The following is a 16,466-nucleotide window of genomic DNA, read 5'->3' as shown; positions in this document are numbered from 1 at the left end:
TAGAGAAGAATTTGTGCCATGAACACCTTTGAGAAATTATTTCTCCAGTGAATTATAAAAATACTATACAAGAGTTCGTTGTCATTTTGCACACATGAGAGAGAGAGAGAGAGAGAGAGAGAGAGAGAGAGAGAGAGAGAGAGATGAGAGAGATGAGAGAGAGAGAGAAAATGTTGAATGTGTGTGTACGTGTGCTATAGAATTATCCCTTACTGAAACATTTCATTTAGAAAATTAAGTAAAACGTAATTGCTAATAAAATAATTTTTTTTGCATGTAATAAAAATGAAAAATGACTTAACGTATTTATCACGTTCTAATCTCCGTTCTTCGTGAAATCATCGATATTTTGAAAGATTATCTTTCAATTTTATAGGTTATTTGTTGTGATATGTATCTTAGGTCTCATCTGATATCAAAGGTTTCGTAATATTACCCTCTAACTATTTCCTCCTTCCCATCGAACTGATTCACATCCTCAAATATTGCTTCTAAATAGTAAGTCTATTTATGTCAATAACTGAAATGGAGAATGATAAAGATTGAATATTCGCAAAGAAAGTGGCTACGAATATAAGATGCGGACGTCGCAGTACAAGAATTTTCTGTCTGTGATTAGCGTTGGAAAGCAATCCTTCACTAACGTCATCTAATTGTTAATAGAAAATTCACTGATCTTAATAGCCAGCATCAGACTCGTTAACAAATGACGGGTAATAATAAATGAATGTCTGTCTTGTCTTGAGTTCGGATACAAATCATTCTAGTGGTGACAGGCTTTGTTTATTTATTTATTTTTTATTTATTTATTTTTTTTTGCCTGGAGCAGAAAGGAGGTGGAAGCTTGGGACGGTTAATAGAAGCTGTGAGCGAAGCAGTTAAAGAGGAAGTGAAGAATATAGGAGTGACCAGCGTTTACGACTTCACGGACCAAACGACGCCATTCCGAGGCCCCAAATCCTTCAGCACGGTTGCGTCTTTCCCTTCCTCGTCTTCACCTTACTCATCCTGGCATGCGCCTCCCCCGTGGCCTCTGTCCCCTCCGTCGACGTGCGTCTGGCTCAGCGTCAAGGAGAATGGCGGGCACTTCATGAATCCCGTCAAACTGCAGGGGATTCTTGGTCTTCATTCAGATCAGGTGAGTCCTGGATACCTGTCTAAATAGGTCCCAAAATTTCCCTAAAATAATTCTTGTATTTTAATAATTTACATACTTTTTAATCTATTTTTCTGTTACTTTGTTAATTTATTATTTTCTCTGTATTTCTTATTGCCTTATGCTACTTCATTTCAATGAACTCTATAACCCTATTACGCCGAAGCCCTAAAAACCAAAACGTCTCCTGTATGCCGAGGCGGGTTTGGAGTGAGCACGGAAGCGGAAAAAATATTTTTTTCAAAAAATCACAGCGTGCTTAGTTTTCAAGATTAAGAGTTCATTTTTGGCTCCTTTTTTTCATTGCCTGAAGTTTAGTAGGCAACCATCAGAAATAAAAAAAAATATCATTATCATATATAAATAATGCGGTATATGGTAGCGACAAAAAAAAAATCATACATAATTGTATTCAAATTGAGCTGTGCAAAAAACGGTTAAAGCTAACGAGTTACTTTTTTTATCGTTGTATTGTACACTGAATTGCGATCATTTTGATATGTAACACATTGTAAAACAATCAAAGCAACACAGAAATAATTTTAACACAAAATGATGCATGCATGAATTTGTAACGCGCGGACGTAAAATTTTTTTTTTTTTCAAAAATTCACCATAAATCTAATTATTGTTCTAGATACTTCCAATTTGTTTCAAAACAAAGAATAATGATTGAATATTACGATACTGTAAGAGTTTTAGCTTATAATTGCAGTTTTAGACCATTTAGAATGAGTTAAATTTGTCCAACTGTCGAAATTTTAATATATATATTTTTCATATGCAAGTATTGCAAAAATGAGAAAAGCTACAACCTTCAAATATTTTTGTTTGTATTTTTCATGAATTTGCGCACATTTTCATATATGAAACTCTATAAAACGCCTAATATGAAAAGGAGCAAATACTAGGAGACTGCGACGTACACATTTCGGAGATTTGCGGCCGCGAATTGGCGTGCGGAGGAAAAGAAAGTTTTTTTTTTAAATTTACCATAAATCTAAATATTGTGCTAGACACTTCGAATTTGTTTCAAAATGAAGATAAATGACTTTATATTACTAGATTGTAAGAGTTTTAGCTTAAAATTGCGTTTTTGTACTATATGGGTAGAGTCAAAGTTGACCAAACGTGGTTTTTTTTTATTTATCGTGATTTATATGCAAATATTTCGAAAAAGAGAAAAGCCACAACCTTCAATCTTCTGTTGTTGTATTCTACATGAAATCGCGCACATTTTCATATATAAAACTTTATGTAACGGCTAATTTTAAATGGTTCAAACATTTCGACAATCACAAGAAAAAATTTCAGATTATTTTCGGAAGAGTTACTGCGCGGACATAAGGAAAATGTTTTTTGTTCCATAAATTCACCATAAATCGAAATATTGTGCTAGAGACTTCAAATTCGTTGCAAAATGAAGGTAAATGATTCAATATTACTAGAATATAAGTGTTTTAGCTTACAATTGCGTTTTTTGACCATTTCGGTAGTGCCAAAGTTGACCAAAGGTTGAAATATTTGCACTTATCGTTATTTATATAAAAAATATTTCAAAACTGATAAAAGCTACTACCATGGGTTGTTTTTAGTTGTATTGTGCATGAAATTGCACATATTTACATATATAAAACTTTATGTAACGGCAAATTTAAAATGGTGCAAACATTAGGACAATCGCAAGAAAAAAATTTATCGGAAGAGTTACTGCTCGGACTTAATGAAAAAGATTTTTTATTTTTTTTAGAAAATTCACCATAAATCTAAATATTGGTGCTAGACAATTTGAATTTGTTTCAAAATGAAGATAAAGGACTGTATATTACTAGATTGTAAGAGTTTTAGCTTAAAATTGCGTTTTTCACTATATGGGTAGAGTCAAAGTTGACCGAACGTGGTTTTTTCTATTTATCGTGATTTATATGCAAATATTTCGAAAAAGAGAAAAGCCACAACCTTCAATCTTCTGTTGTTGTATTCTACATGAAATCGCGCACATTTTCATATATAAAACTTTATGTAACGGCTAATTTTAAATGGTTCAAACATTTCGACAATCACAAGAAAAAATTTCTGATTTTTTTCGGAAGAGTTACTGCGCGGACATAAGGAAAAGGTTTTTTTTTCCATAAATTCACCATAAATCGAAATATTGTGCTAGAGACTTCAAATTCGTTGCAAAATGAAGGTAAATGATTCAATATTACTAGAATATAAGTGTTTTAGCTTACAATTGCGTTTTTCGACCATTTCGGTAGTGCCAAAGTTGACCAAAGGTTGAAATTTTTGCACTTATCGTTATTTATATAAAAAATATTTCAAAACTGATAAAAGCTACTACCATGGGTTGTTTTTAGTTGTATTGTGCATGAAATTGCACACATTTACATATATAAAACTTTATGTAACGGCAAATTTAAAATGGTGCAAACATTAGGACAATCGCAAGAAAAAAATTTATCGGAAGAGTTACTGCTCAGACTTAATGAAAAAGATTTTTTTAGAAATTCACCATAAATCTAAATATTGTGCTAGACAATTCGAATTTGTTTCAAAATGAAGATAAAGGACTGTATATTACTAGATTGTAAGAGTTTTAGCTTAAAATTGCGTTTTTTACTATATGGGTAGAGTCAAAGTTGACCGAACGTGGTTTTTTCTATTTATCGTGATTTATATGCAAATATTTCGAAAAAGAGAAAAGCTACAACCTTCAATCTTTTATTGTTGTATTCTACATGAAATCTCGCACATTTTCATATATAAAACTTTATGTAACGGCTAATTTTAAATGGTTCAAACATTTCGACAATCGCAAGAAAAAATTTCTGATTTTTTTCGGAAGAGTTACCGCGCGGACGTAAGGAAAATGTTTTTTTTTTTTTTTTCATAAATTCACCATAAATCGAAATATTGTGCTAAAGACTTCAAATTCGTTGCAAAATGAAGGTAAATGATTGAATATTACTAGAATATAAGTGTTTTAGCTTACAATTGCGTTTTTCGACCATTTCGGTAGGGCCAAAATTGACCGAAGGTTGAAATTTTTGCACTTATCGTTTATTTTATATATATTTTCAAAAACTGATAAAAGCTACAACCATGGGTTGTTTTTAGTTGTATTGTGCATGAAATTGCACACATTTCTATATATAAAACTTTATGTAACGGCAAATTTAAAATGGTGCAAACATTAGGACAATCGCACGAAAAAAATTTATCGGAAGAGTTACCGCTCGGACGTAATGAAAAAGTTTTTTTCATAAATTCACCATAAATCGAAATGTTATGCTTGAGACGCCAAATTTGTTGGAAAATGATAGAATATTACTAGAATATAAGAGTTTTAGCTTACAATTGCGTTTTTCTACCATTTCGGTAGAGTCAAAGTTGACCAAAGGTTGAAATTTTGGCACTTATCGTTTTTTATATGAAAATATTTCATAACTGATAAAAGCTACAATCATGAGTATTTTTTTGTTGTTGTATTCTACATGAAATTGCGCACATTTTCATATATAATAATTCATGTAAAGGATAAAATAAAACGGTGCAAAAATTATGTCAAAGTGACGAAATAATTTTTAGGATGTGTCACTGATACTTTTTAGTGCGATGAGAAAGAAATTCGCGCCGGCGTGCATGCGTAACGATTGTAAACAAAAACAACGCCTTGATCCGTCAACTCCCAGTATCCCCCAAGGCGCGTGATTCAAAAGTTTTCGGCTGGTAGGCCTATAAGTATTTTTCCGTGAATTTAAAAAAAATATAAGTATTTTTCCGTGAATTTAAAAAAAAACTTTTTTGAGTCGACGTATAATACGTCCAATCGGCATACTGGAGACATTTTGACTCGACGTTTAGTGGCCCCTTTTTTTGGTGGGCTTGTTCCATATGAATCGGATGCATTTTCTGAATAATAGTATTAATAATACAAATGATAAAGTCTTTTTCTGAATAATAATAATATTAATAATGATTAAGGTTCATCTTCTGAATAATAATGATAATGAAGTCCTTTTGAATAATGATAATACTAATATGGTTAAGGTTCATCTTCTGAATAATAATAGTAAAATAATAAATCCCATTCCTGAATAATGAATAAATAATAATAATAATAATAATAATAATAATAAATAATAGATAAATAAATAAAAAAGTCCTTTTCTGAATAATACTACTAATAACGATTAAGGGTCATCTCTGAATAATAATAATATCTTTTTACCCAGTGACACTGACTTCGTTATTCTTAAAATAATAATTATTCACGTAACAGATACGATACTATTGACATTCCAGTAACTAATAATAATATAAATAATAATAATAATAATAATAATAATAATAATAATAATATAATAATAATAATAATAATAATAATAATAATAATAATACCACAACGTTTCACTCCCTCCAGCTGGAAAAATCAACGAACCTGACAGTCCGAGTGGAGAACCCTCACACAGGTTGTGTGAGCAAACGAGCAGGTAACAAAGAGGACCTGGGCATAGAGGAGCCGTCGACAGTCGGTTTCGATTCCTCTTTCCCTGTGCTGGTGGACCCCCTCGACCCATCCTCAGCGGCTTCGAGGGCTTCCATCTCACTGCCTCTTCAGGTAGAGTTGGGGGTTGTTGTAGAGCGCTTTAGTGTGTTTTTCGACTCGAAGTGTCCTTTTGCAAGCTTATGACCTCTCTCATGATTCCATGAAGTCATTAGGCAGTATAACTTCACAGCATTTTTGAGAACGACTAATTCAGGAGGCCTTTAATTTATAGAATCAAAGCTGCCGCACATCAAAGAAAGGCCATTAAACGTAATTCATCAGGTTTCAAGAATTAGAGGACCCGTAATTGGGTAATTGCTGCTCATTTGCTGACGCAGGATGATAACCTCCGAATTGATCTCGTTTGGCGAGTGGTGTTTTTTTATGTACAGTTTAATAGAAATATGTTTTTATGATCTGGAAGGCTTGTTTTTTTTAAATTTTTTTAATAAAAAATTTACCAGATTAACATTGTAAAAAGATTTGGTTTTTATGATCTGGAATGCTTGTTTTTTTATTTAAACTTTACCATACCAGATTAACAATATAAAAAAAAAAAATTTTTTTATGGGTCTGGAAGGCGTGTTTTTTTTTTCTTCTTTTTTTTGAAAATTTACCAGATTAACATTGTACGTAAAATGAAAACTTCTAATGGTCTGGAATACTTGGTTTTTAATAATAATGTTTATCAGGTTAACATTTTTAAAAGAAAAACTCTTAATGATCTGGAATACGTGATTTTTTAAATATAAAGTTTACCAGAATAGCATCGTAAAAAGAAATATTTTTACAGGCCTAGAGGGCTTGAATGTATTCGTTCAAGAAAGAGATAGAATGACACTGAAAAGACTAAAGAATAAACGCTACAAAAAATGATTAATTCGCAGATACAAACGTATCAAAATATAAGTGACATCTATTTAAAAAACGTATTTCAATATACCAGATTTACTGGGTGATTTTTATCAATTGACGAAATAATAACAAACACGTCTTGAAATATATTTAAAGGCCACATAGAATTTATCCCCTTTTGTATAAATTGTGTGTAATATATATATATATATATATATATATATATATATATATATATATATATATATATATATATATATATATATATATATATATATATATATATATATATATATATATATATATATATATATATATATATATATATATATATATATATATATATATATATATATATATATATATATATATATATTACATACATATACACATACATTACATACATATACACATATAAATGTGCTAGTGTATGTTTGTATCACATTTAAAGAAATGTGTTATTTTAAATGCTTTAGTATTTATTTATTTCTTATGCTCTTAGGCAAAGTACCTCATCGCCCCAATCCGAATAATAACCACCATTAATGACATTCGATTCTTGAGGTAAAGGACAATTACAACACATATATCAGAACCAGAATTAATAGTGAAAAAATATAATATTATATATTATCTGACAATTCTATTATGAACGACCCTAGAATAGAAACGACCCCCAATGAAATGAAGGAATTAACTCTTACACTTTTTTTAAATGACAAAGTAAATTACGACATCTCATTTAAATGGTAATTGACGCCCTATTCTTGAAGCACAATATAAATTGCCCCATAAATAATGTGGATATTGGGAAGGCGGGGCTATGGAAATTCGGTCAGGTCTTATTTTATGAGATTTAATCTATTCCTGTTTGATTCCTAGTCCATGGGAAATTCCAGCGCTTTTAGTGGACAGATTCTTGATGCATTCACTGTTATTTAATTGGAGTTTTATGATTTGATGTATGTACTGAAGAAACTCTTCCATATATACAGTAGGACTGTGCAATTATGCTCAAAGAATTATGTTGATAAATGAGCAACGTAATAGAATATTACAATAAGTTTATGGAAATAAAGTATTCTATGAAGATGTAATTGCTAATGTAATTTCTTTAGTACTTCCAACGCTACTACATTACCAAAAGCAAATAAACAAACAAACAAACACATAAATAAATAAATATATAAATAAATAAACAGATTGAAAGTCAAATTATTTTGCGGGTATTAACGCTTGCAAAAAAAAATCAAGGATGAAAAATTAACTTACAATTGCAGGTAGAACAGTACATGATTCAAAAATAGCGTTCTTGTAATGAAATATTGCACATATCACAAAAATTAGAGTAGATTAGGATTTTTTTAATTATGTCATTTTCTTTATAAAGAAAACAACCCAACAAAGACCAGCATTTTCTTTTAGTTTTAATATGTTTTTGAAATCTCGAAACAACTTTATAATTCTCTACTGTCGTTTGGTGTAGAACATTAAAAAAAATTATTAATCTATAATAATATTAGAATATTTATCTCAATTTCAAACTCCCCATGCGATACTGGTAACATCTAGAGCAGAAAAAAATTCGAAGTTTTACATACAGTTGTCCAAAGGAAAAGAAACTGGTCGATCTAACATATCGTTAAAATATGTTTATCATTGTTTCAAACTCTTCCTACATGCTGGCAACCGCTCAACCCAACAATCAGGTAGTGGACGCGAACATGACTTCCCTAGTGACGCCGCGGCTCACCCGAGCTCCACACTGCGGCTCGCACGAGCCAGAGACGTGTACTCCTGCGTCATGTCTTAACGGGGGAAGGTGCATCAAGACTGTGAATGGTAACAGGTGAGATGTTATGTTAGTTCGTATGATGATTTTAGCTTTATTTGTTATATTACTGTGTATGATAGTTTTAGCTTTCACTGTGCTGGTTTTGTATTTTGAAGAATGTATATGTTCTGTATGTGTGTGTGGATTCATAATTCCAAGACGAATTTAGCGTTTTAGTTTACTTAGTAGATTAGAAACATATATAGATTCTGTTTTTAGTTTACTTAGCAAATTAGACCACACCAAGATTCTGATAATTTCGTTCTTAGAACTTGACAAGTTTCAGGAAAGATAAACATCATTTTGAAAAAATGCCATTACTTCACTGTACTACATTTTCGAAAGGCTACCAAATGACCTTCCATCAACTCCAGGTGTGTGTGCCCAGGTGGGTCTTGGGGTTACCAGTGCAAAGTCCTCACTCGAACCTTCAGAGGCTCAGGATTTGCGTGGATCCAGCCTCTGCCATCTTGCATACCCACCACGATATCCTTCCGAGTCCTCACGAGGAAGCAGGAAGCTCTCCTTCTCTACGCTGGTCCACTCGTTCACTATTCTCAAAGCCCTCTTTCTACTCCTACGCCATTACTTGCTCTGCAGCTGGTTGAGGGCAAGGTGCAGATGGTGATAGATGGAGGAGCAGCGCCACTCAAGTTGCAGGTGGAGAGGAGTGTCAATGATGGGGAGTGGCATAGCATACATACGAGGCTCGATGATCAGGTTAGTTGAGGATTCTTGACTAGGAGACCTTCTTGAGGCAATGTCCTATGAGTGGTAATAACTGAGCAACAGCCTCTTGCAAACATCCACTTAAAATTCTGGCTGCCAAGTCAGTATAGGACTAGTCATGCTAATCACTAACAAACCTTTAATTTCTGATAGGGCGCCTCCCTCATGGTGGACCAATTAAGTGGAGAATTGGACGTCAACAACAACAACAACAACAACGTGAAGGACTCTCAGAGTGTTACTTGGGCACAGTGGAGAGATCCCAAGGATTCAGAGTTGTGGTTCAGTGGCTCTCCTATTCAGATCGGGGGATTGGCCCATAGACGCCCCACCTCAGAAGACCATGGCTGGAAGGAGGCTCCCATCTCTCAGCCACTGGATGGATGCCTCTCGCACCTGGTTTATAAATGGTCAGGTGAGGTAAGGGCTTTCTGCTTTAGGAATACCTAATACTAACGTCCTAAACATAAGTGAAATCAGAGATGTTAGATTACTTTTTGCAAATGCAATCTATTCCAAAGATCAGTAAGTTTCTGCATTGCTCTTATATCAGGGCAGAAAACTTCTAATCTACAAGAGAGTACTGAGGCAAGGGTTAGTTTTGCAGATCCAATATCTTTCAAAGATTATTAACTTTCTACATAGCTATTATATCGATTTGATACTTGACTTGCAGTTAGTGAGCTAAGAGCCAACCTTTGTGTGATGAATGTCTATCTCCCTCATTTAAACTTCTTCACTGTTATTATCGTGTGGGAAAACTTTATCCCAGTCTTTTGTAATCAGTTACTGAGCTGAGAGCTTAGCATTTCTTGATGAATAGTCTTCTTTCCTATTTTAAGTTTTATGGCATTACATACAGTGGTAATAAATATCATTATCTACCACCTCTACTCAGGAGGCTGGGGAAAAGGACAAAGGGTAACTAGCTCTTAGTTCCATTACAGCTGATGGATTTGGGCGAACCTGCTCTGAGCAAAGACAGTGTGGCAGGGTGTCTGCCACAAGAGGCCTCTTGTTCCTATGGCTTGGGTGCTTGTGGAGTCAGAGGAACTTGCCTTGGGGGTCTAAGTACACCAGAGTGTCACTGTGATCCAGGATGGACTGGCCCTAAGTGTAACAGACGCACAGTCCCGGCTAGACTAAGGTCTAAGTCGTACGTGAAATTGGGTCTTGTCGTTCACGAGCCTTCGTCAAGAAGCGTCAGCGTCCAAGTACGAATAAGGACCAGGGGGAGAGAAAGTCTGGTCCTATCCTTCATTTAGGATCTAAAAGTAAACGCGGCTAGCTTTTCACTACGAGTTGAGTAAATGTTTTTTGAGATTTTCCATGGCACATAGTCAAGAAGAGACATTCAAATAGTTAATACGCCATAAGAAACTGTATCTTGCTTAATGAGTCTCTTATTAGTGATAGTAAGATAAAATGAAAGAATTTGCAAATGAGTTTCCAGGAAGTATTCTATGACAAGCAATTAGTCCATCTAATTACTTCAAGACATTGTCTATAGGAAGCAGTTATTCTATTTGATTATTTCAGGAATTATTTTAAAGCAATCAGTTATTCTACTTATTTTCTCAGTTCCTCAATATTCCACATCATTTCTTTCCATGAAATAAATTCCAGTTACAGTCTGGAATCGCCTGTGCCTCTATGAGACATTCAGACATTCCCGCGGAGTCAGTCTGCATAAGTGGACGTCCTCTCGGCGACGGATTGTGGCATACCCTCAGAGCAGAGTGCCAGGGCCGGAATATGATGATAAGCGTCGATGACGGAGACGGACTCAGGCAAAATACTTCCTTACCATCTCTTTCAAATAACCTACCGCTCGGTGAAGGATACCAACAAGAATTTGATGGTTTGAGCAGTCTGCCTCTGCCGTTTGTAATTGACCAGCTTAGTGGTGTTACAGTGGGAGAGGGCCCTGATCTTAGAGATGAAGGACTCAGACAAGATGGTGATGACTTGGAGGGAAGTAAGTTTTTTTAAATATTTTCAGATATTTTTCCCTTAAATAGTCTTTGTTCTTACGGTGCAACACATTTTCAGATACTTTTTCCGGAATGAATCGTCTGATTCTTAGAATTCTATACATTTTCATATATGTTTTCCCAAGATAAACAGTGATTCTTAGGATCCTATACATTTTCAGATATTTTCCCGAAAATAGATATGCTTTCTTCTTAACAGTACAGTACATTTTCAGATATTTTTTCCTCAGAATAAATAGTCTTTGATTTTAGCATCCCGTAAATTTTCAGACATTTTTCCCATGATAAGTTGTCTTTGTCCAACATATTTTCAGATATGTTTCCTCCAAAAAGTAGTCTTTGTTTTTACAAGTCCAATACATTTTCAGATGTATGAAAAATAGTATTTGTTTTATGGCCTAATATATTCGGACATATTTCCCAAAATAAAGTCTTTATTAGACTACTTGTTCAAGGAAAAATATCTGAAAAGTTATTGGAGTTTAAGAACAAATATTATTCTTACAGTCTAGCATATTTTCAGATTTTTCCCAAAATAAATAGACTTTGTCCCTATGAATCAATAAGAAACCCCCCTCATTTTAAGATATATTTTCTTTGTTCTTATGAATCCTGTTTATTTCAAGATATTTTTTCCCAAAGTAAAATAAAATAGACTTTGTTTTTATGAATCCAATACATTTTATGACATTTTTTCCCAAAATAGATAGACTTTGTCCTGTGAATCCAATACATTTTCAGATATTTTCCCCAAAAATAGATAGACTTTGTTTTTCTTTTAAATCCAATATATTTTTAGATATTTTTCCAAAATAAAAAGACTTTTTTTATGATCCAATACTTTTAGACATTTCCCCCAAAATAGGCTTTGTTGGTAGGGTCCAATAGATTTCAAGATATTTTCCAAAATAAACAGACTTTCTTCTTATTGTCTAATTCCATTCAAGACATTTTCCAAAAATAAATGTTCTTCGGAATGAAGATATTCATGGTCATTCCAGAGGGGCATTTGCTTAAACATTTCCTATTTTAAATGCCGATCTTCATTTAGACTTCGCTTCATTTGTCGCAACAGCATGTCTTGACGATCTTCGAATATCCGGCCTTCCGCTCCTCTGGCACCGACGCTAAACAGAACGAGCTGGGCTGAGATACTAACTTTCAAAAGGATCGAGTCCGGTTGCAAATCCAGAGACGCCTGCCAAGATATTGCCTGCGCCGCCCCTCTCTCTGCAGCAACAATTGGGGAAGACCCATCTGCAGGTAAATTGTTTTTTTAAGAATTCAGCTATAGAGTTTTAAAATTGGAGGTTACCCAATCTGTACATACTCCTATTGAATTTATGGTCTGCAGTATAGTATATATATATATATATATATATATATATATATATATATATATATATATATATATATATATATATATATATATATATATATATATATATATTATATATATATATATATATATATATATATATATATATATATATATATATATATATATATTATATATATATAGATATATATATATATATATATATATATATACACACAGATTTTTATCATAATTTTTATCAGCACACAAATCAACAAGTCCACACATTCACAAAAAGCGCTGATTTATCAAATAACCTTTAGATCTTTGAAAAACTACCTTTGTTTGCATTCACAGAAATTTTTTTTTTATCAATAACCTTTTAATCTAAATTATTCTATCTATATAAAACGCCTTTGTTCATCAACGCCCTGTAATGTTCATTCGTTCACTCCGCCCAAAATCCCGCACCAGTTGTGGCGAGGGGCGCCACCTGTCGGGCCGAACTTGCGAGGACATCGACGAATGCCTGTGGGGACCCTGTCTTCATGGAGGCTCCTGCTACAACGCGAATCCAGGATTCCATTGCGTCTGCGGACCGAGTTACGCCGGGGAATATTGCCAGTGGAACAATCACCATTCCCAAGCGCACCCACTCGCCGCTCCGACAGCAATCGCTGCCGTAACTCTGTCCCTACTGCTCTTTGGTAATTATATTTTTCTCTGGGGGTGAGGGTGGGGGGAAGCTTTTTGTCTCCTCTTTGTGTGAGTGTGATTTGCATAGTCCACATAGCTTCACGAAGTTTTGTGCCCTTGCTTATGGCAAAGTCATTCCTGAAGCCAGATTTGCTCTTGGTGTGAATGCGGTTTTTTTTTCAGCGCTTCAAATTTGCATTGTTATAAGAGTGAGTTTTTTTTTATATGTATACAGAGGAAATAGTGTGGAAGCAAGCTGGGAATTTATGTGTTGTGTGTGTGTTTTTTTTTTTTTTTTTTTGTTTTGCTACGTATTGTTACGCTTTTTCATATATACAACATTTTTTTATTTTTTAAATCAATTTCGTATTTTACTTTCTCATGTTCACAAATGTTTGCTACGCATTTTTTTTAGCTTTTTCATATATATATAAATTTAATTTTTTTCATTAATTTCGTATTTTCTTACTTTTTATGTTCACAAAAACTAGATAAACAAAGTAATATTGTGACATGAATGTACATATGAACACACAATTACTCTTTGTAGATCAGCATTTTTTTTTCATCAATCTCGTAATTACTTATATTTATGTTCACAAAAATTAGATAAAAAAAATGAGATATATAGTTACGTGAACGTACATATGAACACAATTACTCTTTGTAGATCAGCATTTTTTTCATCAGTTTTTGTAGTTACTTATTTCTATGTTCACAAAAATTAGATAAAAGAATAAGTTATATTGTTACATGTATGTACATATGAACACACAATTAGTCTTTGTAGATAACTCAATTTTCACATTCACTGAAGGTCCTGGTAGAAAAATAAAATTCTACATTATTACGTATTCACTTTTTCGTATACATTACAGTTAATAAGGAAAACCAATTTGTAATATTATGAGACTTTTCACAACAAGTGATAATTAAGATAATCTATTGCCACTGATAGAGAATACAAAAAATGAATCCTTCATTGTTAAGCAATATAACGTCACATTAATATAAACAGAAATTAGAGACAAGAATTGATTTCTGTATTATTACGAATATATTTCATTTTTATTTATCTCTTGATCTCCTTCTTCCTTCAGTCTTTGTCGGAGTCTTCATCTCCTTCCGCCTAAGACGCCACTGGATGACGAAGAAACTGGCTCCAGAAGGCGAGGCATCTGCCACTGGAGACGAGGGCATTATCGGGCAGGAAGATGCCACGATCATTGAAGTCAAAGGGGGCACGGAGGAAGGAGGGGGAGGAGGAGGAGGGGGTGGAGGTGGGGTAGGGTATTCGTGCCCGGAGAAAGAAAAGCAAGTGGTCCTCGAAAGTCTCCATCTTCAGTTGCCTGGAATTCAGCAAACTGCGCCAAGTGAAGGTAAGAAAAGCATTCAGGTATATTATATCTTGTAGATTGTTTATGTAGAATTTAGGTCAGTTGTATTAATACTGGTACCAAGATATGGCTTTAGAAGATGGAATATGATTGTTATTTATACATAATGAAAGTCAGGAGATAAATTGAGAATTCAGGTACATTATATCTTGTAGATTGTTTATGTAGAATTTTGGTCAGTTGCATTAAAACTGGTATCAAGATATGGCTTTAGAAGGTAGAATATGATTGTTATTTATGAAAAGATGAAGGTCAGGAGGTAAATTGAGAATTCAGAATGGCTTTAAAAGATAGAATATGATTGTTATTTATACACAATGAAGGTCAGGAGATTAATTGAGAATTCAAGTGCATTATCTTCTGTAGATTGTTTTTGTAGAATTTAGGCCAATTGTATTAAAACTGATATGAAGATGTGAACATAGAAAGGAAAATATGATTATTATTTAGACACAATGAAGGTGAGAGAAACGATATAATGAAATTTCATGTACATTACGTCTTGTAGATTGGTTCTAGAATTTAGGTTAAGTTTATTAAAATTTTATATCAAGAACTAGGCATAGAATGGAAAATATGATTATTATTTATAAACAATGAAGATATGTGAAACAATACTAGGAATTAGGGTCATTGTGACACGTAGAAAGCTTCTGTTGAATTTAGGTCGATATCTGGATAGGGACATAATGACAGTAGAGAGAGAGAGAGAGAGAGAGAGAGAGAGAGAGAGAGAGAGAGAGAGACCCAAACATAAGACACCATCTTGATAAACTCACTGGCGATCGATAGATAAATAACTCTTTGAAAAAAAAAAAATCAAAACTAAGATGTTGTTGTTTGAGATTAAGCTGGCCTTATGCAAGCACGGGCTCTTGCTCACAGAGCAACCACGTAGAGGTCAAAACTAAGATTGTGTCGTATGATCTCACAGTTCCGAGTTTAAAATTCGTTAACTTCACCTCATCTTTTACCTTCACTCTCCTTCTATCATCTCTTTGCAGACAAGGGCTCGAACTCAAATCTGGTCAGGCAGCCGCTGAGCCAAGAGTCGTTAGCGAAAGCAGCAGCCCACCTCTTGGAAGGCAGGTCACTGGATGACCCCGTGGCGGCCAAAGATGACCTCCGTGCTTATGCTTACGAAGGGGAGGGGTCGTCAGCAGGCTCGCTCTCGTCTGCTCTGTCAGGTAATGATGATTGTTTTGTGATTTTCTTCATTTTTTAAAACAGATTTTTGGTTACGTTATCAGGTTTATGTGCATCGTATTTTGTCCTGCGTTTCTTCATTATTTTTAAGTATTTAAGTTATGTTAAGAGGTTCACATGCGTCGTTTTGAAACTGCGTTATTCCTTTGTGAATTAAAAGTACTTTTCTTTCTCCCTTCACTTAATGATAATACTAGCTGTTCTTTCAGTTGTCTGTAAAAGAAAACTATTGAGATGGCTATTTTGTCTGACTGGCCGCACTTTTTCTGCCCGCCTTCGTATCTTAAAACCTACTGAGGCTAGAGGGCTGCAAACTGGTACTTTGATCATCCACCTTCCAATCATAAAACATACCAAATTACAGCCCTCTAGCATCATTAGTTTTTATTTTATTTGAGGTTTAAGTTACCTATGATCATACGTCTGGCATCGCTATAAGTGCCAACGTCATAGGCTACTACCCGGCCGTGGGTGCCAGTTTCATGACCCATGGCTAAGAGTATCATGACCCATGGCTGAGAGTTTCATAGACTATGGCTAAGAGTTTCATGACCTGCGGTTGAGAGTTCATGGGCCGTGACTGAGAGTTTCATAGAGCATTATACGTTGTACAGAAAACGTGATTTCTTGAGCGCATTTTTACTTTTTTTTTATTTATTCTATATATATATATATACATATAATATATATATATATATATATATATTATATATATATATATATATATAT

The 16,466-nt window shown here is 33.8% G+C and overlaps 1 protein-coding gene across 1 annotated transcript in view; it reads left to right on the top strand.

Annotated features, from left to right (window-relative positions):
- Nucleotides 1-16,466, top strand: part of LOC135221358 (neural-cadherin-like) — a 23,111-nt gene that overhangs the window by 4,712 nt on the left and 1,933 nt on the right. The window contains 13 exon segments of the mRNA XM_064259159.1: nt 830-1,138; nt 5,583-5,780; nt 8,273-8,412; nt 8,772-9,117; nt 9,280-9,546; nt 10,074-10,340; nt 10,753-11,104; nt 12,196-12,222; nt 12,225-12,347; nt 12,350-12,383; nt 12,913-13,145; nt 14,235-14,513; nt 15,536-15,718. Coding sequence (XP_064115229.1) covers nt 830-1,138; nt 5,583-5,780; nt 8,273-8,412; nt 8,772-9,117; nt 9,280-9,546; nt 10,074-10,340; nt 10,753-11,104; nt 12,196-12,222; nt 12,225-12,347; nt 12,350-12,383; nt 12,913-13,145; nt 14,235-14,513; nt 15,536-15,718 — 2,758 coding nt within the window.

The sequence above is a fragment of the Macrobrachium nipponense genome, chromosome 2 (genome assembly GCF_015104395.2).
Source record: "Macrobrachium nipponense isolate FS-2020 chromosome 2, ASM1510439v2, whole genome shotgun sequence".
Lineage (NCBI taxonomy): Eukaryota > Metazoa > Arthropoda > Malacostraca > Decapoda > Palaemonidae > Macrobrachium > Macrobrachium nipponense.
The sequence above is the reverse complement of the archived record's forward strand: the minus strand, read 5'-3'. Positions and strand labels throughout refer to the sequence as shown.